This window comes from Dromiciops gliroides, chromosome 1 (assembly GCF_019393635.1).
Source record: "Dromiciops gliroides isolate mDroGli1 chromosome 1, mDroGli1.pri, whole genome shotgun sequence".
Lineage (NCBI taxonomy): Eukaryota > Metazoa > Chordata > Mammalia > Microbiotheria > Microbiotheriidae > Dromiciops > Dromiciops gliroides.
In genome coordinates this window covers 715731702-715757156 of record NC_057861.1, presented here as the reverse complement: position 1 = coordinate 715757156, position 25455 = coordinate 715731702, and the positions used below count along the sequence as shown (strand labels likewise).

The following is a 25455-nucleotide window of genomic DNA, read 5'->3' as shown; positions in this document are numbered from 1 at the left end:
CCACTCCGCCCCTCTCGGCTGCGCTGCCCTTTAAGGAGGCGGGATCTCGCCGCGGCTACAGACTTTGGGCCGGGCCTATGAAACCGGAGGGAATCCCCTGTCGGGCCCCGCCTCCCCCGCGGCGGGGCCGGACCGCGGGGGGCGGGCCCCCAGGGGGTGGGCGTTGGGAGGGGGCCGGGCCGGGCGCCAGTGCGCGCGCCAGTTCCTGGTTCGTCACGGGGGAGTCCCTTAAAGGGGAAGCGGCTGCGGCGCCGTCGGGCGGGCGGACGGCGCAGCTCGAGGCTTGGTGGGTCGGTGGCCGGCTGCCTCCGTCTTTCTCGCGCGCTCTCGGTCCGTCTGCCTGTCCGTCCGCCGCTCGCTCGCTCGCTCGCTCGCAGGGCCGGCGGGGAGGCCCCGCGCTCGGGGAGAATGCCCGCGGAGCCCGGGCCACCATGCAATGGAAGTCGCTGGTCCTGGGGCTGCTGCTGCTGCGGCTCGGCCTCCACGGCGCCCTCTGGCTGGCCTTCGGCCTGGGCCCCAGCCTGGGCTTCTACCAGCGCTTCCCCATCAGCTTCGGCTTCCAGTGCCTGAGGGGCTCCGAAGGCCGCGCCGAGGCCGCCTCCTCCGCGCAGCCCTCCTGGCTGGAGGCCCCGGGGCTCGGCGGCCCGCGGCCCGCTCCGCGGCGGGCGCAGGCGGGGCGGCGGCCGCGGCCCGAGCGGGACCCGGGGCCGCCGGCGCCGGGCGTGTGCCCTAAGTCGTACTGGGCGTCGCTGCTGGGCGGCCGGGCCCGGGGCGCGGGGGGCGACGAGTACGAGCGGCGCTACAGCGGAGCCTTCCCGCCGCAGCTGCGGGCGCAGATGCGCGACCTGGCCCGGGGCATGTTCGCCTTCGGCTACGACAACTACATGGCGCACGCCTTCCCCGAGGACGAGCTCAACCCCATCCACTGCCGGGGTCGGGGGCCCGACCGTGGGGACCCGTGAGTGTGCCCGGCCCGGGGCCTGGGGGGGGGGGACTCGGGTCGGCGGGGCCCGGGGGGACCGGGCAGCGGGGGGGATCTGACAGCGGGGGGGACCTGACAGCGGAGGGGCCGGCCGGCCGCCCCCATTTTGTGGGGGACCCCCCATTCTACATTGAGCCTCCTTAGAGACCCTCAGTGCGACCGCTGCTGGTGCCCTCGCAGCCGAGCCCGGAAAAGGACATCTTTAGCTGTTATTTTCACACCTCTGCCCCACGAAATCCCCTCGCTTCCTACCCTCTTTAACAACTCCCGGAAAACTAGGGAGGTGGGAAGCCCCCTGGCCCCCTCCCCTGGGCAGAGTGACCCCATCTACGTTCAGCCTTCCGGTCGGGCGAGGACCTGGTTTTCCTTCTCAGACGCCCAGGGTGGCGGTGAGAGGGGTGTGATGAGTCAGCCCTGGGATGATGTGAACCGGAGCGTCCCCAGAAACAAGGCGCCTAATGAGCCTCCTGGACTCACACCCCAAGATAGAAGAAAATTGTAACCCCCTCCCTCATGGGTCAGAGGCTCCCACTTATGGCACCTCACTTGCTTAAAAGCTGCCCTCTTAGATCCCATCTCCAAGTGCCAGATGGTAGGAGCCCGGAGCGGAGGGAGGCAGATTCCCGAGGGTTACCCTCGGAGCTGGGAGGTTCATGGTTCGTTACTGTTCACATCAAAGTCCAAGAACCCAAGGCAGTACTGCCATTGCCAATCAGCTGTCCAAGCTGGTGGTGAGGAGCTACTTTTTAATGGATTGCTGAGGCTGTTCTTTTAAACCTGTATTCTCCAGTGAGAACTAAGGGATTGGCTGATGCTGCCAGATGCTTTTGAGGCGTTATGGAGTCGGTGCCAGCCTTTGTAGACTTTGTAGGTTTGGGATTAACACATTATGGAATCCTCTGAGTTGGAAAAATAAAGTGAAATCAGTCAGAATTGCCTTTCTGTGCCCTCCATTCTAGAAGAAAGCAGGCTTTAATTTTTTTTGTTGTTATCTAAAAATTAACCACTTGAATTGTTTGTTATTGAGAGTTATTTTTTAATCCCATCATGACTTCAAAGCAAGAGGACATTCCAAAGTATTTTTGGCTAGCAGATAGAACTGTCAGAGAGAAAGGAAAATGGTACAAATTTATTTTTCTTGTCTTATTCAAACACATCATACTTGGTTTTAACGTTTCTCTCACTTTTTGGGGGGATAGTAGGAGAATGGAAAGAAACTTTTGGACACCAAAATGAGTGTTTTGTTTTTAATATCAAGTGTTCTGTTTTCCTTCTGGCCTCCCCATAAAAGAAAAGAGACTAGTAGTGAAATGTGCAAACATTTTCAATTCCAGATGATGGGAGTTCAGGGAGGGACTTGATAGAACTTTAATGTGTTTTGTTGAAACTTCTGCAGACTTACCTCTTTCAAGTTAGGGTGAGGTTTTGGCTGGTGGATGAATTTGTGGGCCCAGAGCAAATATGTATTAACTGAACTTTCTGCTTGGGACCTTTATCTTACTAGGATATCATTCAACAAGCATTTATTAAGTCCTAGCTGCATGCCAGGGACTGTATGTGCTAGGCTGGGGCATGGGGTGGGGGTGGGGGGGGAAGTAATTTACAAAGATGAAAACTAAAGTCCCTTCTTTTAAGGAGCAGAATAATTTGGTGCCATTTCAGCACCCTCTACCCCATTTTGCAGTTAAGATCAGGTAGAATTTTTATGGGGATAAAGTCGGTAGAGAGGGAGTGGGAAATTATAGGTCAGTATTACATAAATTTAGAAGCCTTGAATTCTAGTCTGGGTTTTCCCAGTGTGATGGGTAAAACTAAATGTGTGTGGTCACCTGTCCCCTGTGTGGGGGGAAAGCTAACTAGGACAACTGTTCCCTGGTAATAATATTCTCACACCAGTTAAGCAGAGTGATGTTTGAGCAAGCCAATTGTCATTTAACCTCCTTGGGACTCAGTTTCTCCATCTGTAAAATGAGGGGTGTTGGATTTAGGTCTCAGAGGTCCCTTCCATCAGTTCAAACATTCATCATCTCCAAAGTTTTTAAAAGCTTAAACTGTGGTCTCTACGATTATGTGATTTTTGTGGAAGTATTATGGATTAATTATAGCTTTTTGGGAAGAATAGTTCTGTTGACTGATAAAGTGGTTATCTTTTTTTTTTTTTAAGGGGCAGTCACTCAGCTTGTGGTATAGTTTTTAGCTGTACTGACATTACAGGGTCAGACCCTGTTTTCAAAATTGGCCTGAGCTAGAGTTCTCTTTTCTCCATTCCTTCATTTAAAAGAATGCCAGGCTTGGCGTGTAGTCACATGACCAGAGTAATGGAAGCTCCTCCCTTCCTCTCATAACTGATCCTTTTAAAAACTTGCATCAGGGATATGCATTGAGGCTTTTTTAGTGGGTGGGGAGGTTCAATTTAGGGCTATCTGGAATCCCACTCTCCTACCCGCCTACCCAGAAGGGCATGTTTGCGTTCCAGTGATAATAAGGTTTGCCATTTTTCTTAAGATGCACACAGATGTTACCTAGAATGTGTGAGGCAGCCATGTGCTACAGTGGCTAGAACCTTGGGCCTCGAGTCAAGAAGACCTGAGTTCAAATTTGACCTCAGACAATTAGTGGTGTGACCCTGGGCAAATCACTTAACCTCTCTTTGCCTTTTTCCACTGGAGAAGGAAATGGCAAACCACCATTCCAGTATCTCTGCCAAGAAAACCCCATGGATAACATGGGGTCAAGAAGACAAGACTGAACAAGAAATGAGACTAGGCACAAAGTTAAACACAACCCCTCTTTTAAAGATCTGCAACTGCATTTGTGACTCACTGTTTTCTGTGGTGTTTATCTGCTAGAGTTGGGAAGAATGGAAGGATTGGTAATAAGTAAGTAAACTTTAACCATTGAACAAAGATCTTTTCCACTTCACCTGACTCTGAACACAGATACATACATTCAGTTAAATAAGCATGAACTGCTGTTAGCTGAGAGAGAACTTGTTGGGCCACCTTAGGGTCCTGATGTGGAAGCTGGGCAGCAGCTGCCACATGGAAAGGCTTGCTGGTATTCATGTCAGTTGCAGGCTCTTTACTGTGCTGGCCATGGAGAGTTTTCAGCCTCTATCAATTTCTGAAGTCTAAGGTATTGATAGGACCACAGGAGCTCCAAGGGACTTCAGAAGCACCTAGTCCAGCATTCTCCTTTTACAGTCGAGAAAGCTGAGGCCCAGGGAGGTCAGATGACCTAAGGTCACTGAGGTATTAGGGCATCAGAGGCAGGATGTGAACCAGAGCCAGTGCTCTTTCCAGGAGTGTTATCCATTAAGTGGAGGGAGTACCCCTAGCTCATAAATCATGGATCCTCGATGCATTCATTCAGGTGCCCTGTCAGGTACTGGGAATGCAATGATGAAGTAAGACTGAGCCCTTGTCAGAGAATTTGTTCTTATGTGTTGGATACAGAAGTGGTACTTCTGGACACCGGCAGAGTCTAGGGTAAATTGTGCAAACATTTATTTGTAATTTCATTACTGATTGTCATATTCTATGAATTATGCTCCCTTCCCCCCAGTGCTGTTTTGTTTTTTTAAAGGGACACGATTGTTCTACTTGTTTCCAAAGGGCAGAACTAGGAACAGTAGGTGAAAAGTGCGTATGAAAAACAGGTTTCTGTTTAATGTAATGAGATATTCCCTAACAGTGAAAGCTGTCCAGAAATAGAAATGACTGCCTCTGGACACAGTGAGTTCCCCCCACTTGAGGCCTTCAGGGTGTTGCAGAAAGGGGGTTCTTGTTCAGGTCTTAGGTTAGAGGAGCGTCCCTTCATACTCAGAAACCTTAGGATGGTTTCCTTGCCTGGCATGTCTTCTTCCCCACCCCTCTGGTACCTACCAAGTGCTACCCAGCCTTCAAAACTCAGCTCATCCACTTTTCCCCTGATGCTCCTCACTGACTGTTCCTAATGAGTCTTCTTTCCTCAGAGCTCATAAAACTTAAGTTAAGGACCAGGTATTTCCACAGTTAGTTGTATCTTTCCTTATATTCTTTAGTGGGTCCATTATTGTTTTGTCTCCTTGCTTACAGTTACTTGAGACCCGGAGACTATTTCTGACATGCCCGTATTTGTACCAGGCCAGGGCCCCCTTATGCTTTGTGCCAAACATCCAACATTGAAAGCTCTCAGTTTTGTTGTTTGATTTTTATTGGTTTTGGACTGAAAATGTTTTCATCAGCCTTGGGAGTGCCCCTGCCTAGGGAGCTTTTCACACTGGTACATCGACCACAATTTCTTGTTTTAGGGGGTTGCCTAGGGCATCCAGGGGTTATGTGACTGGCCAAGGGACACAGGGACAGTATATGTCACTGGTGGAACTTGAACCCACCTCTTCATGACTCTTGAGGCTGAGGATCTTTTTGATAATCACTGCTCATTAGGATGACACATTTTTCAAAATTTTCCAGTCAGAAACAAAGATTTTTCTCTTTCAAGTTAACAAGCATTTATTAAAAACCTACTATGTGCAGGCACTGTGCTAAACACCAGGGAAACAGACAAAAATAAGCACCATAAAAAGTGAAACAAATTTGAATGCTATAAAAATTCACACGCTGTAATTAAGTTGCAAACCCAAGTCCAGATTCTAACCATTTAGTCAGTTAATAACATCAGTGGAGGCTGTGTACTTCCTGCAGAGTCCAGAGTTTGTGCAGCAGAAATAGATAATCAGGCTCTTGCCCTTTAATGTGTTTACCATCTCACGAAGCAGACAGGATACGTGATTGAAGATGTAAAAACAGACAGGAAGAGCCTCACCTAAGACAAAGTCTGTGATCTGCTTTGGTGGAAGGAATGCCCCCTCCTCCCCTGGAATCACAAGTCTGTTGATGGGACTAGAATCTGTGTTCTCGTAACTCTCATAAGGCTACTCCCGTACTTTCACATGGCAGCCCTTTAAATGTTTCAAGACCAAACTCTTTCTCCACTCCATGAGTTCTTTTTCCCAGTCTCAACCTTCAACTTATTCTCAGAGGAAAATATTTTTGGACCATTTCAGTCACCTTCCTTTGGACCCTTCATATAATGTGGCGCTCAGACCGCGACATCATATTTTAGATATGGCCTGATCAAGGTAAAAGACAGGCAGGGGAACGGTTGCTTCCCTCCTGCTAAACACTACCAAGTGAATACATTCTGTTCTAACATTGTAGACACTTCCAACAAATAACTCACCCCCCCATCTCAGCCCCCCAAGCATTTGTTCAGAAAACATTGCTCTTTAGCCCAAAGGAGGGATTTGTTCTTTAACTTTGGTGACATGAGACATTCTATCAATGGGGCCTGCAATTAATTGCATAAGTTTAGGGTTTTTTTTTTTTTCTGGGGCAGTGAGGGTTAAGTGATTTGCCCAGGGTCACACAGCTAGTAAGTGTCAAGTGTCTGAGGCCCGATTTGAACTCAGGTCCTCCTGAATCCAGGGCCAGTGCTCTATCCACTGTGCCACCTAGCTGCACCTCCATAAGTTGAGTTTTGCTAGTTTTGCTTTTGGCTGCTGTATTGTGCTCTTGACTTGTTGTGCTCTGCACACTAAAACTCTCGGCATTTTCCACTAGGTCTTTGAAAGCAGTGAAAAGTGTTGAACTTGAAGTCAGAAAACCTACATTTGAATCCCTGCTGTTACTTACTACTGTGTGCCTTGGGGCAAGTTACTTAATCAGACTTCAGGCTTTGCTAGCATTACTTTGAGAACCCAGGGTTAGCTCCTACCATGAAGTCACCAACAGAGGACTCTAGTGACCCTTCAAATCATCAGGGAAATATGTGATTACGAACAGAGGTTGGCTAGTCATGAAGTGAGATGTAGGGCTAACGGATGAACAGCTTGAGGCTCTGTTGGTCCCTGTGGGATGGTGAAGGGCTTGCTTACAGGAAGGCATTCAATATGCCGAGTGCTAAATTTGTTATGGAAGATGTTTGGAAGGATGTGGACAAGAAGAGCAGAGGATAACAAAGTGAATGGATTGTAGACTTATGCCTGCATCAATAAATCAGTCCTCTTCTTTTCCAGGGGTATCCCAGGAACAAGCAAGTAGAAAAGGAGTGAGGGGAAACCAGGGGTACTAGGTCATCTTTACCACCATCAACAGATGTTCTTTGAGCCTCATACTTGACCCACTTAGATGGGGGACTTGAGCAACAACCTACTACCCTTACCTCTGCTTAGCCACTATTCGAAAACTCCTCATAACAGGAATAATGGTGCTACTCCGGATGAAAGCGCATTGAGGTTGTTATGTTCATGTCAGAAATCAAAGTACAGAATAGTGATGCCCAAATCATAATGAGAAACACTTGGTTCTTTCATGTGTAACTAGCTAGAGATGGCTAACTTTATGGTTTTGTATATTAGACTAGAGAATATAATAGATATATTGTGATGATGAATCATAGAATTTTAGAGGTAGAGGATACCCAGGAGACCTAGTCTAGTCATTTTTGTTTTACAGATGAGGAAACTGAGGCCCAGTGATTAGCCCAGTTCACAAAGAGCGGTAGTAACAGACCTGGAACTACAAGATTGCTAGTCTCCTGACTCGCTGTCTAGTGTTCTTTCCACCAGCCTTCAAAGGTGGCTCCAGAGTTGATTAACTGTGAGTACCGCTGGTATGGATACTGTCAACTTAGAAATACTTAGTACTGTGAACTAGTCTGTGGCCTGTCAGGAAGAGACCTGCAGTTTTTGTTTTTTGGTTTTGAAGTACCTAGCTTAACTTGATGCAGGATGGACCGTCTGGGAAAAGAACGTTCTGTTTGTCAGAAGCCTGGGGTTGGATTCTTGCTGCTTTTCAGCTTTGTATTCTTGGGCAATTCAGTGACTTCTTTTGAGCCTTAGTTTCTTTATTTGGTAAAAAGGGGCAATAGAACTTTCACTACTGGCCTTACTGGGTGGTTGTGTTTATCAGATGAAATAATCTGTGAAATTGTTTTGTATTTTAGGTGTAAATCACTATATGAATGTATTATTCTCAACTCTTATACCCCTTCAACTTTGTTTCTATTTCAGGTCGAATCTGAACATCAATGATGTTCTAGGAAACTATTCATTAACCTTGGTTGATGCCTTGGATACACTTGCGGTAAGTGGCCAACTCAACTACTTAAAAAAAACCAAATCTTTAGATGAAGGAGTTGGTTTTCAGGAGAACCTGCATTATTTCTTCCCAGAGGATGTCTTAAGCATGAAAAGAAAACAGCTAAGAGGACAGCTGCACAAGGAGGCAGGGTTAGATAATGCATTCAGACTGTTGCTCTCTTTGAGCTGAGAAAATGGGAAAATAAATAACAGGTATTTCAAAGGGGAGGAGAATATGGAATGTGCCAAAAATGAAATAGATGAAGTTTTGAGAGAGCAGCTCTATTCTACCTTGATAATAAAGCTCTAAGGAAAGACTTTTCTTTCAGTCTTCAAAATTATATAAGAAATTAGTCCTTGTTAACAGACAAGTAGACAAACCATATTTATGATCCTGAGTTTGGGCAGGACTGTGTCTGAGACTGTAGTGATATAGTAGCAGTGATGTTTTAATACGGGAAAGGAAATAGGGTTTCCCACCTGCTCAGCCTATTTTCTGATGCTGGATTGCCTTCTGACATGGTTTCCAGGAATAGTTTGCCATCTGAAAGCCAAAGAGCCATTTTCTGTTCTATTGTCATTTATGTTCAGAAAGTTCTTCCTTGAATCTAGCCCCACAGTTTAAACCTATTTACTCTTGGGCTTCGGGGTATGTTAGAAGCTGTTGGGGCTGATTAAGCTTGGGAGTGTGAGAAAAGTTGTCCACTATCCAGCCAAGTGGAAGAGAGTGGGGGAATTTGGAATCCTTTTGTTGAATCATATGATCCTCCATCCTAAGTTCCCCTTCTCCCACTGTAGCTCTTTTCCTCCTCCACTCCTTTTCACCTACCTTTAATAAACCAGTGAACCCACAACAATTTCAGTTTCATGTCTTTTTTTGTTTTTGTGGGACAATGAGGGTTGATCACACAGCTCCTAAGTGTCAAGTGTCTGAGGCCAGATTTGAACTCAGGTCCTCCTGAATCCAGGGCCGGTGCTTTATCCACTGCACCACCCAGCTGCCCCCTTAGTTTCATGTCTTTCAAAATTAGTTATGACCCTGAGCCGTTCATTATCCAGAGCTTGCTGCCTTCCTTTCCAACACACACACACATATAAAGAGCAAATACAAAATTGGGCAGTTACTGCTTACACCAAAGAGGTTGATGGTTGGAAAGGGCAAGTTGACAGTGATCAATCATCAGAGAGCTTTGAGAATCACAGTTAAAGTGTGCCTCTGGGACCATGAGCCAAAAAAGCAGCTCCAGTAGCCTTTCTGAGCCTCAGTTTCTTCTGTAAGAAATTACAATGGAGGTCATACCTTTAGAACCTACCTGATAGGTTTATTGTGGGGATTAAAGGAGATAATTATGTTGTTGTTGAGTCATATTAGTCTTGTCTGACTTGTCCCATCTCCTAGGATTGTTGAGGGTCTAATGAGAAGATATTTGTAAAGTGTTTAGCATAGTGCCTGGCACATAGTAGGTACTTTATAAATGCTAGCTCTTATATGTAAATGTTGCTATGATTATGGAGGGGAAGGGAGAAGAAAATACACTTTTAAAAGTGATTCCTTTTAAAGCATTTGTTCAGCCTCCTTTTTCCTCAACAATACCCACCCAAAGGCTACTTGTTTTTTTTTTTTAAGAGTGAAAATCAAGTTTTATTACTCAGTAAAATCCACTTGTTTTTGTTTTGCTTTACAGGGGAGTGATACAATAAAATAATATAACTAGAGTCAAATGTAATTCTTTTTTTTGTTTGTTTGTTTTGTTTAAATGTTTGTTTTGTTTGTTTTTTTTTTTTTTTGGTGAGGCAATTGGGGTTAAGTGACTTGCCTAGGGTCACACAGCTAGTAAGTCTCAAGTGTCTGAGGCCAGATTTGAACTCAGGTCCTCCCGACTCCAGGGCCAGTGCTTTATCCACTGCACTACCTAGCTACCCTCCAAATGTAATTCTTAAAATAGAAATATATTAGTTAAACAATGTGCAAACAGAGTACTTGACTTCCTTCAAGGTATAACTCAGGTGCCATCTGATCTTCCCTTGTCAGGCTACTTGTTTTTGTTCTCTTGTGGCTTCCCTTGGCCTTCATTTCCATCTGATTTCAGCTATCTGAAAAGTGCTTTGTAGGGGAGGTGCCACCCAGAACCTGCCCTGGGGTGATGACTCACCCAGATGAGCAAATCTAGGTTTTAGTCCTTGGGTGAAGTTTCTTCACATTCTGGCCATCTGCATCTGCTTCCAAAAGTTATCCCTTTAAACAAAAAAATAAAAAGCCCTTCTCTGGGTGGCTTTCTTTTTTAGAACATTGGGGCTTTAAATGTTTAAAATAATACTTGTTTTGCAGGTGCAGTTTCACTGGTTATCCTTATCTATGGTGTCTTAAATAGTCTGTAACTATTAAGTCATAGGAAGACCACAAATGACTTGTGGAGGGAAGTCTGGGAATTCCCTTAGCACTGCTACAAGCTTCATTGTGCTGCACAGTCCTTAAAGAGAGTTGGGGGGCCTGGGTTCTGATTCCAGCTCTGTTCTAGATCATGCCTGGTTTTCTGGGATAATGGGCCAAATCAAATTAATGATGGTTTCTCTTTGATTTTGATGTGTAAAGTGCAATGGACTAGGAAGCAGGGTATCTGTGTTAGAATCCTGACTGCCACTCACTAGTGATATGACCTTGGACAAGTCACTTACCTTCTTTGGGGGTCAGCTAAGTGACTTATCCCACATTACTCAGCTAGAAATTTGAACCTAAGCCCTCTGACTGTATACCACTGCTCTTTCCACCATACCCCCAGATTCTGTAATTGAAAAGAATACGTCTATAGATCAGTGATTTTTAGTTTTGAAACACCCAACATACCTCCAAGTGACTGCTAGGGGTGTCATGAAATTTTTGGTAAAGTGAATTAGTTTCCATGAAACATGAAATATGACTGCTATAGATTACTCTTTAAGAAAAGGAATTAGGGGCAGCTAGGTGGCGCAGTGGATAGAGCACCGGCTCTGGATTCAAGAGGACCTGAGTTCAAATACGGTGTCAGACCCTTGACACTTAGTAGCTGTGTGACCCTGGGCAAGTCACTTAACCCCAATTGCCTCACTATAAAAAACAACAACAAAAAACCAAGAAAAGGAATTAAATATTTTGTTTCCAAACCCCTCCCCCCAAACAATATAAAACACTAAACTGGCTGTTCCTTTTGATGTGTGTCTATCTAGATAAAAAGTTTTTAAACAAATCCACCCATTCTTTCAGATGACTTATCTCTAAGATTACAAGCCAGATATTTGGCATCCTGTAGATATAGCCTGTAAATTTATTTATGGAGAAAGGAGCAAGGTTTTAATTTTTTTGTTTTGTTTGTAGACTCAGTTTGCTAGGCATTTTTGATGGGACTGATCTCAAGTAGGGGGGAATGGGTGGGTGGGAAGGGAGAGTGGTTTTGTGCTTTTGTCTTTTGGAAAAGGGACTTGGGTTCCCCAAGAGGATGAATTTGCTCTTTGATAGGACACGTTACCTAAAGGGGACCTTTGCGGTTCTTGGCTTCTTGTTTTTGCCTGGGTGGATTGCAAGACCACATCCAGATGCTTATGTGGGAGTAGCCCAACTGTCTAAAACATCTGTAGCCTCTGGTTCAATTTAAGCGGTTTTAATGTTTTATGTTCCTCTTTCAAGATAATGGGAAATTCATCCGAGTTCCAGAAGGCAGTGAAATTAGTGATCAACACAGTTTCATTTGACAAAGACTCCACAGTCCAAGTCTTTGAGGCTACAATCAGGTAATCATAAACAAGATTGATTGAGGACATTTTTTGTGTGTAGAATGAAAGGTGCCCCTAGTTGTGAAGTGGGTAATGGGAAGGGAAGGGAAGGGAAGGGGCAGGAAACAAGCATTTATATGGTGCCCACTGAGCGCCAGGCACTGTGCTAAACACTTTTACAAAGATAGCAACTCTGGGAAGTAGATACTATTATTATCCCCATTTTACAGTTGGGGAAACTGAGGCAAACAGCAGCTAAGTGACTTGCCCAGGGTCACACAAGGTCTGAGGCTGGGTTTGAACTTAATACCTCCTGACTCCAGCAGTGCAGTAACTGCTGTGCCACCTAGCTGCCTCGTTTTTTTTTTTTTTTTTGGTGAGGCAATTGGGGTTAAGTGACTTGCCCAGAGTCACACAGCTAGTAAGTGTCAAGTGTCTGAGGCTGGATTTGAACTCAGGTCTTCCTGAATCCAGGGCCGGTGCTCTATCCACTGCGCCACCTAGCTGCCCCTAGCTGCCTCATTTTGAAGTGACCAAGAGGTCATATAACTTATACAAATGGTAAGCAGAAAGTTTCGAACTAGCTAAATATTGGATAAGAAAAATGATTTTTGTTTGCTTTACAAAAATGTTTCTTTCACTGAAGAATTGCCAGATTTAGATTGCTTACTTTGATGACTAATCTTGTTTTCCTTTGATGATAATAGCTCATTTTTCTAGTGCTTTAAGGCTTACAAAGACATTTTAGTATGACTGCCCTGGGTAGTAGTACAAGTATTCAAATCCCCATTTCACAGTTTCACAGTTCTGTCAAGTTTCGAGTTTTGACAGAAGTGAAGTGGCCCATCTGTTTGTTACTTCAGAGCTCAGACTTACCCATGGAGCCTGAGAGCAGGGGAGCTTCTCTGCCTGACTGTGCATTGCCTCCTCTATCTTTAAGGGATACTGAAGATGGTACTTGCTTTCCCTTCTAGGTAGTGCTACTTGCCAAGGTGTTATTTTTTAAATGAAAGCACCCTTTCCATTTTTGTCATGAGAAGACCCATTCTGAGATACCGGATGTGTGCCAGTTAATTTAGAAAACACCTGTCTCCTCCGAAGCCGCTTTTTCTTTGTCCCCTCCCTTTTTAGGGATAAAGAGGACTCCAACTGCTTATCTGCTGAACCAGGCTCCCTATTTAGTTGACCACGTAGTTCTGCTTTTCTTGCATGTCTAAATCTTCCCCAAGAGTAGAACTTTATTATTTTTTTTAAATGAGGCAATTGGGGTTAAGTGACTTGTCCAGGGTCACACAGCTAGTAAGTATTAAGTGTTTGAGGCCAGATTTGAACTCAGGTCCTCCTGATTCCAGGGCCGGTGCTCTATCCACTGTGCCACCTAGCTGCCCCAGGACTTTAATTTTTGAGGAAATATTTTAGCACTTCAAGGCAGATACATTTTATTGCTTACCCTAGGAGTGTTTTAATAAAGTAGATTGAATAGCATCCTCTACTGTTTCTTCCCATTTATTGGGAAACTTTGGCATTCATGTTGATGCTCCCTCAGACTCACTCAGTCTCCTAATTCTTCAGATTTTCTTAATCTCTTGGTCCTTCCCCATGACCTTAACCCCATATCGCTTCACTTCAGCCACCCTGTGGAAGGTCCTAGCTTGGACCTCAGCCTTGCCCAGAAATGTCCTTCCCTTCCTTTATCAAGTCTGACTCTAGCCATTGTTTTCTCTTCCTTATGCCTCACACTCTTTTTAAAAAAAATTTTATTTTATTTTTCAGCAACAAACATTTATTTTATTTTCCATTTACACGTAAGGGTAGTTTTCAACATTCATTTTCATAAGATTTAGAGTTCCAAATTTTTCTCCCTCCCTCCCTCAAGTCTTTGAGCCTTTTCTGATGAGTGTAAAATTCATTTACTGCCCTGCTCCTCTCCCATCTCTTCCCCAACTCCATAAGCCTTTTCCTGTTACTTTCATGTAGGATTTCACTTCTGCCCTTCCCCCTCCCCCAGTGAATTCCCTTCACCCCTCAATTTAACCCTAAAGATGTTATCATCTAGCTAAGTGACACAGTGGACAAATCATAACCCCTGGACCCAGGGGGATCCCAGCCAAGACCCGGCCTCAGACACAAGACAGTCACCCACTATACGACCCCGAGTATGTCCCCCAGCTCCAATTTTTTTTATGGTTCTCTAGGGTCTTGTATTTGAAAGTCAGATTTGCCATTCAGTTCAGGTCTTTTCATTACAAATATCTGAAAGTCTTCTTTTTCATTAAAGTCCCATTTTTTCCGCTGGAAGATAATTCTGAGTTTTGCTGGGTAGGTGATTCTTGGTTGTAATCCCATTTCCTTTGCCCTTTGGAATATCATATTTCATGCCTTCTGGTCCTTTAATGTAGAAGCTGCTAGATCTTGTGCTATCCTGACTGGGGCTCCACAGTATTTGAATTCTTTCTTTTTGGCAGCTTGCAATATTTTCTCCTTGACCTGAGAGCTCTGGAATTTGGCTATAATATTCCTAGGAGTTTTCCTTTTGGGATCCCTTTCTGAAGGTGATCGGTGGATTCTTTCAATTTCTCTTTTAGCTTCTTCTAGAAATTTCAGGGCAATTTTCCCTGAGAATATCTTGGAAGATGGTGTCTAAGCTCTTTCCTTGATCATGGTTTTCAGGTAGACCAATAATTTTCAAATTATCTCTCCTGGACCTATTTTCCAGGTTGGTAGTTTTCCCCAGAAGATATTTCACATTGCCCTCTATTTTTTTATTCATTTGGATTGGCTTTATTGTGTCTTGGTTTCTCATAAAGTCACTGTCTTCCATTTGTTCAATCCTAATTCTTAGGCAATTATTTTCATCAGAGAGCTTTTGTACCTCCTTTTCCATTTGGCCAATTTGACTTTTCAAGCTGTTGACTTTTTTCTCATGTCTTTCCTGCATCACCCTCATTTCTCTTTCCATTTTTTCCTCTACCTCTCTAAATTTATCTTCAAAGTCTTTTTTGAGCACCTCTATGGCCTGAGACCAATTCTTATTTTTCTTGGAAGCTTTAGATATAGGGGCCCTGATATTGACATCTTCCTCTGAGGGTGCCCCTTGGTCTTCCTTGTTACTGAAGAAACTTTCTATGGTCCTAACCTTTCTCTGTCGGCTCATCTTGCCTTTCTTTTACTAGACTTTTAGCTCCTTAAAGTGGGGCACTGTTTCCAGGCTGCAGTATCCCAAGCTTAAGAAGTCCCAGGTGGTATGATTTAAGGAGAATCAGGTTCTTCCCTTGCTCGGCCTGTTCCCTGGTCCTTAGATGACTCCAGACCAACTTGCTAATCAACCAGCTTTGTGTGTTGTGGTTGTCAGCTCTGACGAGCCTGTGCCCCTCCTCCACCTGGGCCACTGCTACTCAAGCCTACCACCTGGTTCTCGGTAGGGGTGTAGAATCCAAGTTCTGTCTTAGCACCAGCATAGACCCCTGTAGTCTCTCCCCTGCCCAGGGCTTAGCCCACTCACCAGACTGTGAGCTTAGTTCCAGACAACACTGGCGCTTCAGCTGATTCAGAGGCTCTGGGGGTCTGCTTCTCTGGTGAGGCCTTCCTGGGACTGGATCTGTGTCAGGGTGACTGTGGGGTTGGGCCTGACTCCTGTATCAGCACAGCAGCTCCCTCCTTCTGACCTTCCAAACTGTTCTTGGTTAGAAGAGGATTTCAGCACATTCTTCTGTGAGTTTTGCTGCTCCAGGCATTTTCCTATGGCGTTATTTGGATGTTTTTTGGAGCGATCCTGTCATGAGTTCGGGAGCTCACTCCCTTTCCTCTGACATCTTGGCTCCGCCTGCATGCCTCACACTCTTAAATGACTCCAAGCCTCACTTCTCCCTGGTGTTTCATCAGGCCCCTGCCCTGCACTGGCTTCACTTTCCTTATTCCTCCCCTCCCCGGTCTGAATCCTATAGTTAACCTTTTCAGTTCCATACTGTTATCAACTCCCTCATCTCCTTGCCCCTTGTCTTCTTGACCCCTTGTCCTGCTGCTGCTTATCCCTGGCCACATCCCAGCCTGGGATGACTCCCACTATCTACCTCCTCTACTCCTACTCTTAATGTGCTAGAGGGCAAATCCCACATCTATGTTGACTTGGGTGCATTATTCATTGATGTTACCCAGCTTTATCTGGGCTTTCTCTGCAGCAAGGCAATCCTTTTATTCTTCCCTCATTGATTTCTTATCTTGCTTCCTTCTAGCTATTCCAAGCTTTTTTTTGCTTCTTATGATGTCCACTTTGACCTTTTCTCCACTCCTCTCCCCACCTGTGAGTTAATCATCCCCTTTCTCGAATCTTATCCTCAACACCTCTTCTTACCTTTGACCTTCAAACCTGCCCAAGTCTTCCCCCACCTTGAAAAACCTTCCCTAGTCTCTGTTAAACCCTTAAGTTATTATTTCATATCTTTCCTCCCTTTCCTGACCAAACTCCTAGGAAAAATGCTATCTACATTCATGGTCTTAGCTTCTCTTATTCATTCCTCAACAGCCTTTTGTAACCTGGCTTCCAATTTCAAAACTCAACTGAAATTACTTTTTCTGTTTTCTACGATGTGTTAATTTCCAGCTGATGACTTTTTCTAAGGCCTCATTCTGCTTGACCTATGGGCTACATTTGACAGTGTTGATAACCCTCTTCTCAATACCACCTTCTTTAGAATTTCATCACACTCTTCACTTTGGGTTCTTTTCCTACCCATGTGTGTTTCTATAAGATTAAGTGACTACTATGTGTTTTTAATTAATTGCTATTGCACCAGTTTTGGCAGTAAGCATTTATTATTAATTAATATTATATATACCAGTAAAGAATTGACCATATGACAGTTAGCCAGGAGTAGGAGAAAATTCCCAGAAGACCCATGCTGTCTCTTGGAGAGACAGCATGCGGGTTTTTTTGTTTGTTTGGGTTTTTTTCCAGGGCAATGAGGGTTAAGTGACTTGTCCAGGGTAACACAGCTAGTAAGTGTCAAGTGTCTGAGGTTGGATTTGAACTCAGGTCCTCCTGAATCAAGGGCCAGTGTTTTATCCACTGTGCCACCTAGCTGCCCCTGACAGCATGTGGTTTCAAGGAAAGTTCAGAAGACCTATAAAATCTATGCTGAGGGAGAGGCAAGAGCAAAGATCGAGAGTCAAGTGCCAGTCAAGAGAGAGCAAGCTTGTCTTTTCCAATATTTATGCTCTTTTGATAGAGGTGGGTCATTATACATAGATCAAAGCTAATTGGTTAGCATCATTCAGTTCCATTGGTTGACATGACTTGAGGGTGGTTTAAATTAAAATGAACTTTACAGATAACGTGAGGGAGAAGACCCTCCTTCAAGATGCCTATAGCAAAGTCCGTTATCTAGATGTGGTCCTTCACTGAGCTAGAAAGAGTCTGTCTCCATTTCTTTTGTTCCCTTAGGTTTGTCCCAGGCAAGATCTGAATTTTCTGGAGTGGGAGTTGGGGGTGGGGGGAGGACTGAGGGACTGATCTGGGTCCCCCCAAGAAATCCATTATTTATATTTTTTTCACACGTGTGACTTTTTCTTCTTAGTCTCTTACTGGGTTTTCTTCCATATCTTGGCCTTCCTTGTGTATCCCAAGGTCTGTCTGAAACCTTCCTCTCTTCTCCCACCCTTGGCCCACCATACTTTCTCACATCTTAGCATGATCAGCTCTCTTGAGTTTGACTATCTTCTCTATGTAGAGGACTCTCACAGATAAATAGATCCAGTCTCAGTCTCTGCCCTGAGCTTCAGGCCTTCATCACTAATTCCCAGCTGGATACTTCAAGCAGGCTATCCAAAGACATCTTAAACTTGCCATGTTCAAAACTAAACTCATTAACTTTCCTCCTAAACCATCTCATTTTCCAAATTTCCTTATTTCTGTCAAGAACACCATCCTCCTTCTAGTCTTATAGTTTTGTAACCTCAGCATTATCCTTGACTTTTCACTTTTCCATAGATCTTGCCCTTCCTGCCTTTATAAGCCTCTCCTCTTGGATCCCTTCTCTTTAGTCACACAGTGGCCACCTTTGTTTGGGCCCTCATCATGGCTCATCTAGATCATGGCAATAGTGTTCTGATTGCTTTTCTTGCCTCAAGTCCCTCCCTGCTTCTGCCCACCTCTCTTTCATACCACTGCCCAAATCTGGCCATGCTGCTCCTCTCTTCTCTCCTCTAGTGGCTCCCTTTTACCCTTAGGATAAATATAAATTCTTTTTGGCTCTTAAAGCCCTTCACAGCCTGACCCTAGTCCGTGTTTCTAGCTTCATTAGATATTATTTCCTTTCCCCAACTCCAGCCAAACTGACCTCTTGGTTCCTCATATACAGTATTTCACCTCCCAGCCCTGCACTGACTGTCTTCCATGACTGGACTCCCTTCACTTAAGCCCCATAGAATTGCTCTCATCCTTCACAGCTCAAGCACAACCTTCTATGTGAAGCCTTTCTCGATACCCCCTCCCCCATTTAACTAACCACTTTGTGTTTACTTGTATTTCTATTTATTCTGTATATATTTATGTATGTGTTTGTCGTCTCCGCCGTTAGATTGTAAGCTTCTTGTGAGCAGGGATTGTTTCATTCTTTATATTTGTAATTCTGGTACCTAGCACAGTGTGTGGAAGATAGTATTCACTCACGTGCTTGTTGATTGGCCCTGGGAATAATTGGAACCCATGAGGTGGGTCACTTGTGTAAATGATCAGGATTATCAAGGCCCCCTTGTGTCCTTTGAAGTGATCTACCCATGAAGCAGTTCTCCACTTGAGTGACACAGATCAGCAAGAATGCGTTGTGTCTCCTTGGGGCTGAAATGGATGCCCAGAGGTGGTGGCCGAACACATTCCTCTGACTACAGCTCATACTCTGCCTGTTCTCTAAAAATATACAGCCTTCTGCCATTCTGAGTCGATCAGATTGTACCCGGGGAGTGTAGACATAATCCAGTCTAACCATTTTATTTTACAGATAATGAAACTGAGGCCTAGTTCCTTTGGGTTGTAAGTGTATTCACATATGTAACATTAGAGTATCTTTTGTTTTTTCCTTATTCACAATAGGGTCCTTGGAAGTCTCCTTTCTGCCCATAGAATAATAACTGACTCCAAACAGCCCTTTGGTGACATGACAATTAAGGATTATGATAATGAATTGTTGCATATGGCTCGGGATCTGGCATTGAGATTGCTTCCTGCCTTTGAGAATACAAAAACTGGAATTCCCTACCCTCGGGTGAGTGAGCCCTTTTGTGTTGGGCCTTCAGACTTTCCATGTAATGAAGCCTTCTTTCTGGTTTTTGGAAACTTCTTTTTTGGGGGGTTGGGGATGGGACACAGTTGGGGGTAATATATTTGGGAGATTTTTCCTCTAAATGCTACAGTTTTTTTTTTTGTTGTTGTTGTTTGTTTTTTTGCCAGGCAGTGAGGGTTAAGTGACTTGCCCAGGGTCACACAGCTAGTAAGTGTCAAGTGTCTGAGGCCGGATTTGAACTCAGGTCCTCCTGAATCCAGGGCCAGTGCTTTATCCGCTGCACCACCTAGCTGCCCTCCAAATGCTACAGTTTTAAGTTTACTTGTGTTGTCCTGGGGATGGCCTTTAGTCATTTCACATGACTGTGTGTCTTTCATTAAATAATAGGTCTCCTGGAGCAGGGATCTTGATTTCAGTCTCTTGTTCTAGACCCTCCTAGCATATTCCTGCATACACTAGGCTCGAGGTAAAGGTTGCTAAGTGAATTCAAAAGATCATAGATTTAAAACTGGAAGTTAGAGGCCATCCGGCCCAACTTCCTCCTTTTACAGATATGGAACTAAGGCCTTCTGGGTAGTTTCTTTCAAATGTGGCTTCCACAGTCCGGCAGTTCCACTGCCCCACTGTTGATTTAAACATGAGAACCATCCTTGCAGCATCACAGCTCTAGTGGCTTCCTCTGGGAGATGAGTCAGAACCTTGGGTGATGGAGAGAACTGATGGAGCCTGGACCCTGGAACTTAGAAGCCTGGAGCCGGGCTGATGATGAAATAAAGTAGCACGTTTAAAGCTCTACAGTAACACCCTATAAATTCTTTGTGGTTTGGTTTTAAGAGCCCTCTTTGTCCTGGGCCCCTGGGCGCAGAGTCACTGTAAATATGGAAATGCATCAGGTCTGCAGTGATGCAGTTTAGCAAGTGGCACTGTGATGATTCCCCTAACCCCTCTCGTCATTGACATAGAGGTCTAGAGTTCTCATTAATTTCCTTTTTTGGACTTCTCCCTGGGTCACATAAATGTTGATTTTGCTCTGTGCACACTCCTAAGTGATAGTCATACTCCTTTGACCCAGGGTTGTAGGCAAGTGTTCTGGGAAAAGTCTGGAGGGGTTTGGGATTCCAGTGAAATGAAAACGACATGCTAGGCCGATGCTTAAGCAAGTCATTTATTAGTGGGGTGAGGTTGCAGGGGAAAGAAGTACTAGAGTCTGGGTGCCACTAGCAACCTTAAGGAAAGAAACAGCCAAAGTTGCAATATTATATAGGGAGAGGGGTACGGTCACGTATGGCACCAAGCGATTCCTTTCTGTGGGGAAGCTCATGATCTCTAGGGCTCCTGTTCTGGGTAGAAGTGGCTGAACCACCTGCAAAACGGGTGCTTTCCAGTAGGGCTAAGAATAGCTGAGCCCCTCTCCAGGACTGGGCACAAACACACCAAGAATATTCCTTTATGCAAAGTAAGATCGGTTTACAAGAACCAGGTAGAGGATGCAGGTGGGTGCCAGGGACCCACAGTCCCACAATAATTTAATATCGCAGTGTGGGTACTGATCTTACTGTGAATAGCTTGGTATACAGAGGCCCTGCAGGTGAATACCAGAGACACGTAGCTCAGCAGGATCAGGGGTCAGGGACTTCTAGTAATTTTCTGTCACACTCTTCACAGTCTTGTGATGTGGACTTGCCCCCCCAGCCCCTGTGCTGTTCTTTCTCCAGGTAAATCTCAGGAGCGGCGTCCCCCCCGATGGCAATAATGAGACTTGCACGGCTGGAGCCGGCTCCTTGCTGGTGGAGTTTGGGATTCTGAGCCGGCTGCTAGGGGACTCGACGTTCGAGTGGGTGGCCAGGCGAGCCGTGAAGGCCCTTTGGAATCTGCGCAGCAACGACACTGGGCTCTTAGGTGTGGCCCCTGTTCTTCCTTCCCTCTTCTGCCTTGGGTTTCCGTATTCTCCAAGCCTGCCTCTCACTTCTCTTTTCTCTATGCACCTCCTCCTCAGACCACTGGATCCCAAGACTAAGGAGTCTTTTCGATTCCACTCTGGTTCCTTTGCCTGCAACTTTTGCCTTTGAGCGTGGCTGAGGGATCTGGCAGGGCTCTCTTCTGAACTGAGTCTCTCTGAGCATGTTCCTTTTAAAAAATAAAACATAATGACTCATAAAGGAGAACACTATAAAAAGAAGTACCTCAGAGGGAATTTTCTGCATGTCCAAAATGAGGTTTTAAACACCCACTGGTGGTGGTAGGGGTTGTCTTCCTCTGGGGAAAAAGCCAGACCTTAAGGACTTGACTGAATTAGATCTGAAGGGGTGTGTGTGTGTGTGGGGGGGGGGGGATGATTGGTCTAAGAGGTCAAGACGGAGTTTTGATATGTGTTTCGTTTCTAATGTTATGCTTTGTATTATAAAATATTTCTCAAGTATGTAGTTTTTGCCATCCTGGACCTGGATACTTGTAAACCATAGCTAGTTCTTGAAAGATAGTTAAAAAAAAAAATCCGTCCCCTCTTGTGCTTCATAACAGTCCCTTTCCAGCAGTTGTGGTTCTGTCATCTGTATCGGCATAGCCTAATGTAACAGATGATGTGGTACACAAAAGTTAAGAATTGGGGCTATAACTCATAGGAGACTTAGGATCTAGGTTTAAAATTGGAATGGACCTCAGATATCAGGCTCTTTCATTTTATAGATGAAGAAATTGACGTCCAGAAAAGTTGGGACTTGCCCAGAGTCACATAGATAGCACAGCTAGAGTTTAAACCTGTCCTCTTACCCACATGGACTGTTCATTGCCCTGTGACATGCTGAATTAAACTTTAACAACCAAGGTTTTCTCCTTTCTCTCTACAAATTGGGGTTACCCTGATGGGTCAGATGATGGTGTGTGGGGGTGAGGTGGAAGAGCTGGATAAGGGAATCTTGAAATGCTCTGTGTTGTCTATTTTCTCAGGGAATGTTGTGAACATCCAAACGGGCCACTGGGTTGGAAAGCAGAGTGGCCTTGGCGCTGGGTTGGATTCCTTCTATGAATACCTCTTGAAATCTTACATTCTATTTGGAGAAGACGATGACCTGGAGATGTTTACTGCTGCCTATCGGAGTATTCAGAGCTACTTAAGAAGAGGGTATGTGTATCTAATGCCCAGTTCTTTTGGTCCTTGTAAAAACAAAGGAGAAGTGTTCTGAAATTGCCTTGCAGATCTTAAGCTGTTTGCCTTCTTCCCTTCCCTTCCCCACCCCCTTGCCCTTCATTTCTCTTTCTTCTTGTCCACTCATTTTCAGCCTGCTTATCTTCTTCCCCTTCCCTTTTCCCTTTGACTTTCCCCTTCCCTTTCTGTCTCCCTTTCCCCACACTCCTTCCATTTCTACACCTGACAGCCCTTTTAGTCTTTTTCCTTTTGTGCTGCTGAAGATCAGGCCAGGTAATCCTCATTAGTCATCTGGGTGACCTATCACATTTCCTTTCTCTGTGCTACCCCGTTATCCCCTGTTATCTCGCTATAACAGGTCAGGAGATGATTGCTGTGGAGGCCGTCACTGAGTTAGAATATTTGTAAAGTGCTTAGCACGGTTCCTGGCACATGGTAGGTGCTATATAACTGCTTATTCCCTTTCCTTTCCCTCTTCATGCTGTCCTGGCTTTCTTCCTGGAGTCCTTCTCCTTAGCCTGCATACATCACCACAGTCTGCTGTGTGGTGCTCAAGGTTTTCTTGGGCCCGTGATGCATTTATCTTTGGCATTGTAGGAGTTCCCCATTAAGTTACTCTATTTGTGGGTAGGATATGATACCATAGCAGACTAGGACCGGCAGTTTGTGTTTGTGGGAGGGAAAAAGTGGAAATAAACTTGAGCTTGGCCTATGCAATCATAGAACCATAGCATTTCAGAGTTGGAAGGAATCTTAGTGATGATAGAGTTCACTGATCCCTTTTTTATAGATGAAGTTTAAAGAATTGCAATGACTTTCTCAAGGTCACAGAGTTAATTTGTCCAGGAAGCCGAACCACAGCCCAGGTTTTCTGACTTCCAGTCTAGTGTACCCCACTGCTCCCAGTGCATATTCTCTGGGTCCGTGCCATTGGGCCTGGATGACCACATCTACTTTGGTGTGTGTTTATTAGGTACCTGCCTTAGGTCCTCTTTAAGCTCCAGAATTTTGAGAGAGTTGAGGAACTTGAGATTCAGAGAAACCACGACTGGGTCCAGATCATCCCCCTACTTACCGGCAGGCCCAGAGCTAGAACCCCAGCCCTCCTGAGAAGAGAACCTCCCTCACGTGAGCTCAATAACCAGCCCTCCTTGGGCAAAGTCCGCTTTGGATTTGCCTTCTACCGGATCCCTTCTCTAGCCAGGCATGAAAGTCACCTTCAAAAGGGTGTGTTTTGAAAGGAAGATAGTAGGCAAATGAACTGTGAAACATTTTCTCCCCTTCAGAAATGGTGTGGCCTATCAAAGCCCTTTCTGCTTTGTTTAATTTTGTAGCCGGGAAGCTTGTAATGAAGGCGAAGGAGACCCTCCACTGTATGTGAATGTGAACATGTTCAGCGGGCAACTGATGAATACCTGGATTGATTCTTTGCAGGCTTTTTTCCCTGGATTGCAGGTACGTTTCTGATAAGTTCTCCAAGAGAAGAAGGTAATTCCACCTTCTAGAGTTGTGAATCCTCCTTATTTTAGTTTGGTCCTTCTTTCTTGGACTGATGTCCCCAGCAGGAAAATGATCTTTGAGAGCTGGTTGGGTCCTGTTTAGGGTTTTTTTGTTTTTGTTTTTTTTTTCGGGGGAGAGGAACAACCTTGTGTGTGTGTGTGTGTGTGTGTGTGAATGAGGGTTAAGTGACTTGCCCAGGGTCACACAGCTAGTAAGTGTCAAGTGTCTGAGGCCACATTGGAACTCAGGTCCTTCTGAATCCAGGGCCGGTGCTTTATCCACTGTGCCACCTAGCTGCCCCAGGGACAGCCAATAGTGTGTGCCTAAGAATGAGTCAGGACTGGAATAACAAACACAGATTGGTTTGGAAGCTGTCGTTTTTTGTCCTTCATTCTCCAAGATGATCAGTGATATAACAAGGGGGATGGATGTCTTGACTTGCAAGTGAGTTAGAAGTAAGTGAGGCAGAACTACACAGTCATCAGCCTCTTTCTCTCCAGAGTCAATTGAAGTCCAGGGGCAAGACATAAGTCAAGATGACTGGTGGTGGCTTGGGATTCAGCGCATGACCTTGGCCTTTCTAAACTAAGGTCCTTCTCTGGCCTCAGTTTGCTTGGGGCAATGCCCTTACAATGACTAAGGGTTTGGAAGCTAACATTTTGCAGATGCAACTTGGGGTGGGGGGAGCTCAAAATTGTATTTTATGAGTTGCTTTCTCTCAAATGTAGCCAGGTCTTTAGTTGCACCAGGAGAAAAAGGATAGATACCATCCAAGTTTCTATTTGTCTCTGAAGTCAATTGTGTATACTCCATGGTTGGCTCTGATGCTGTCCTCATGAATCCTTCCTCCCATCTCTGTAGTTCTGGCAGCTGGACTGGGACACAGGAGCTGTGGTTACTATTGGGAAATCACAAAGTAGACAGTTAAAGAACTAGAGCTGGGTCCAGCTGTTCTGTCTTGGATGAGACCAAATGGGTTGTCGTTTGAAGTTTATTTCGTCTGCTTTTCCAGGCCCCTCTCACTGTGTTTTGGGGCTGAGAGGAGGCAGGAGAATTTCCAGAGTAGACGAGGTAATGAGATCTGGATAATCACATTGACCAGGTCTTTGGTCATATTGTCACAAGTGTGTAAATTCTGAGAGATTGTGCCTGCTTGAATAGCATCTCCTTGGAAGACAGAGTTTTGAGTGTTCACCTCTGGATGGTCGCTTCCCAAGGGCTTGGTCACTCTTCAGGTATTCAGAGTACTTTGGCTTGCAGGCAGAACGCTTAGGCGTGATGGGTGAACGATACAGGGAGGAAGATTTCAGCACAGATACATTGAAGTGCTTTAGGTGCCCTGGCAGTGTGGTTGGGAGTGGTCAGCCAAGATGAGAAGGCTCCCTGGCAGGGCAGCCCCAGAAGCCCCCATTGAACAGTAGGGTGGACCGTTTGGCATCTGTGATTCCTTTCAAAGCTTGAGATTCTGTGACTCTAGTAGTACCTGTTAATCAATTAAACAAGCATTTAGTAAGCACTTGCTGTGTGCCAGGCATATATTTGTTCCTGTTCTACTTGAAAACAGTGAGTTCCTTTTAAAGTAGGTTTTACTTTATAGCCTTGATTTTCAGTGGCCCGCCTATCCAAGGCAGGAATTGTCCCTACAATCTCATCTGTAGCATAGTGGATTGAGAGCTGCAGT

At 45.0% G+C, this 25455-nt stretch overlaps 1 protein-coding gene across 1 annotated transcript in view; it reads left to right on the top strand.

Annotated features, from left to right (window-relative positions):
* Window positions 1–221: 221 nt before the first annotated feature.
* The window catches only part of EDEM1 (ER degradation enhancing alpha-mannosidase like protein 1), a 38813-nt gene continuing 13579 nt past the window's right edge, over window positions 222–25455 (top strand). Inside the window, exons 1-7 of the mRNA XM_043967662.1 lie at window positions 222–958; window positions 8037–8109; window positions 11767–11870; window positions 18940–19111; window positions 20845–21028; window positions 22076–22250; window positions 23609–23729. Coding sequence (XP_043823597.1) covers window positions 432–958; window positions 8037–8109; window positions 11767–11870; window positions 18940–19111; window positions 20845–21028; window positions 22076–22250; window positions 23609–23729 — 1356 coding nt within the window. The 5' untranslated portion in view covers window positions 222–431. The remainder of the gene's footprint in view (window positions 959–8036; window positions 8110–11766; window positions 11871–18939; window positions 19112–20844; window positions 21029–22075; window positions 22251–23608; window positions 23730–25455) is intronic.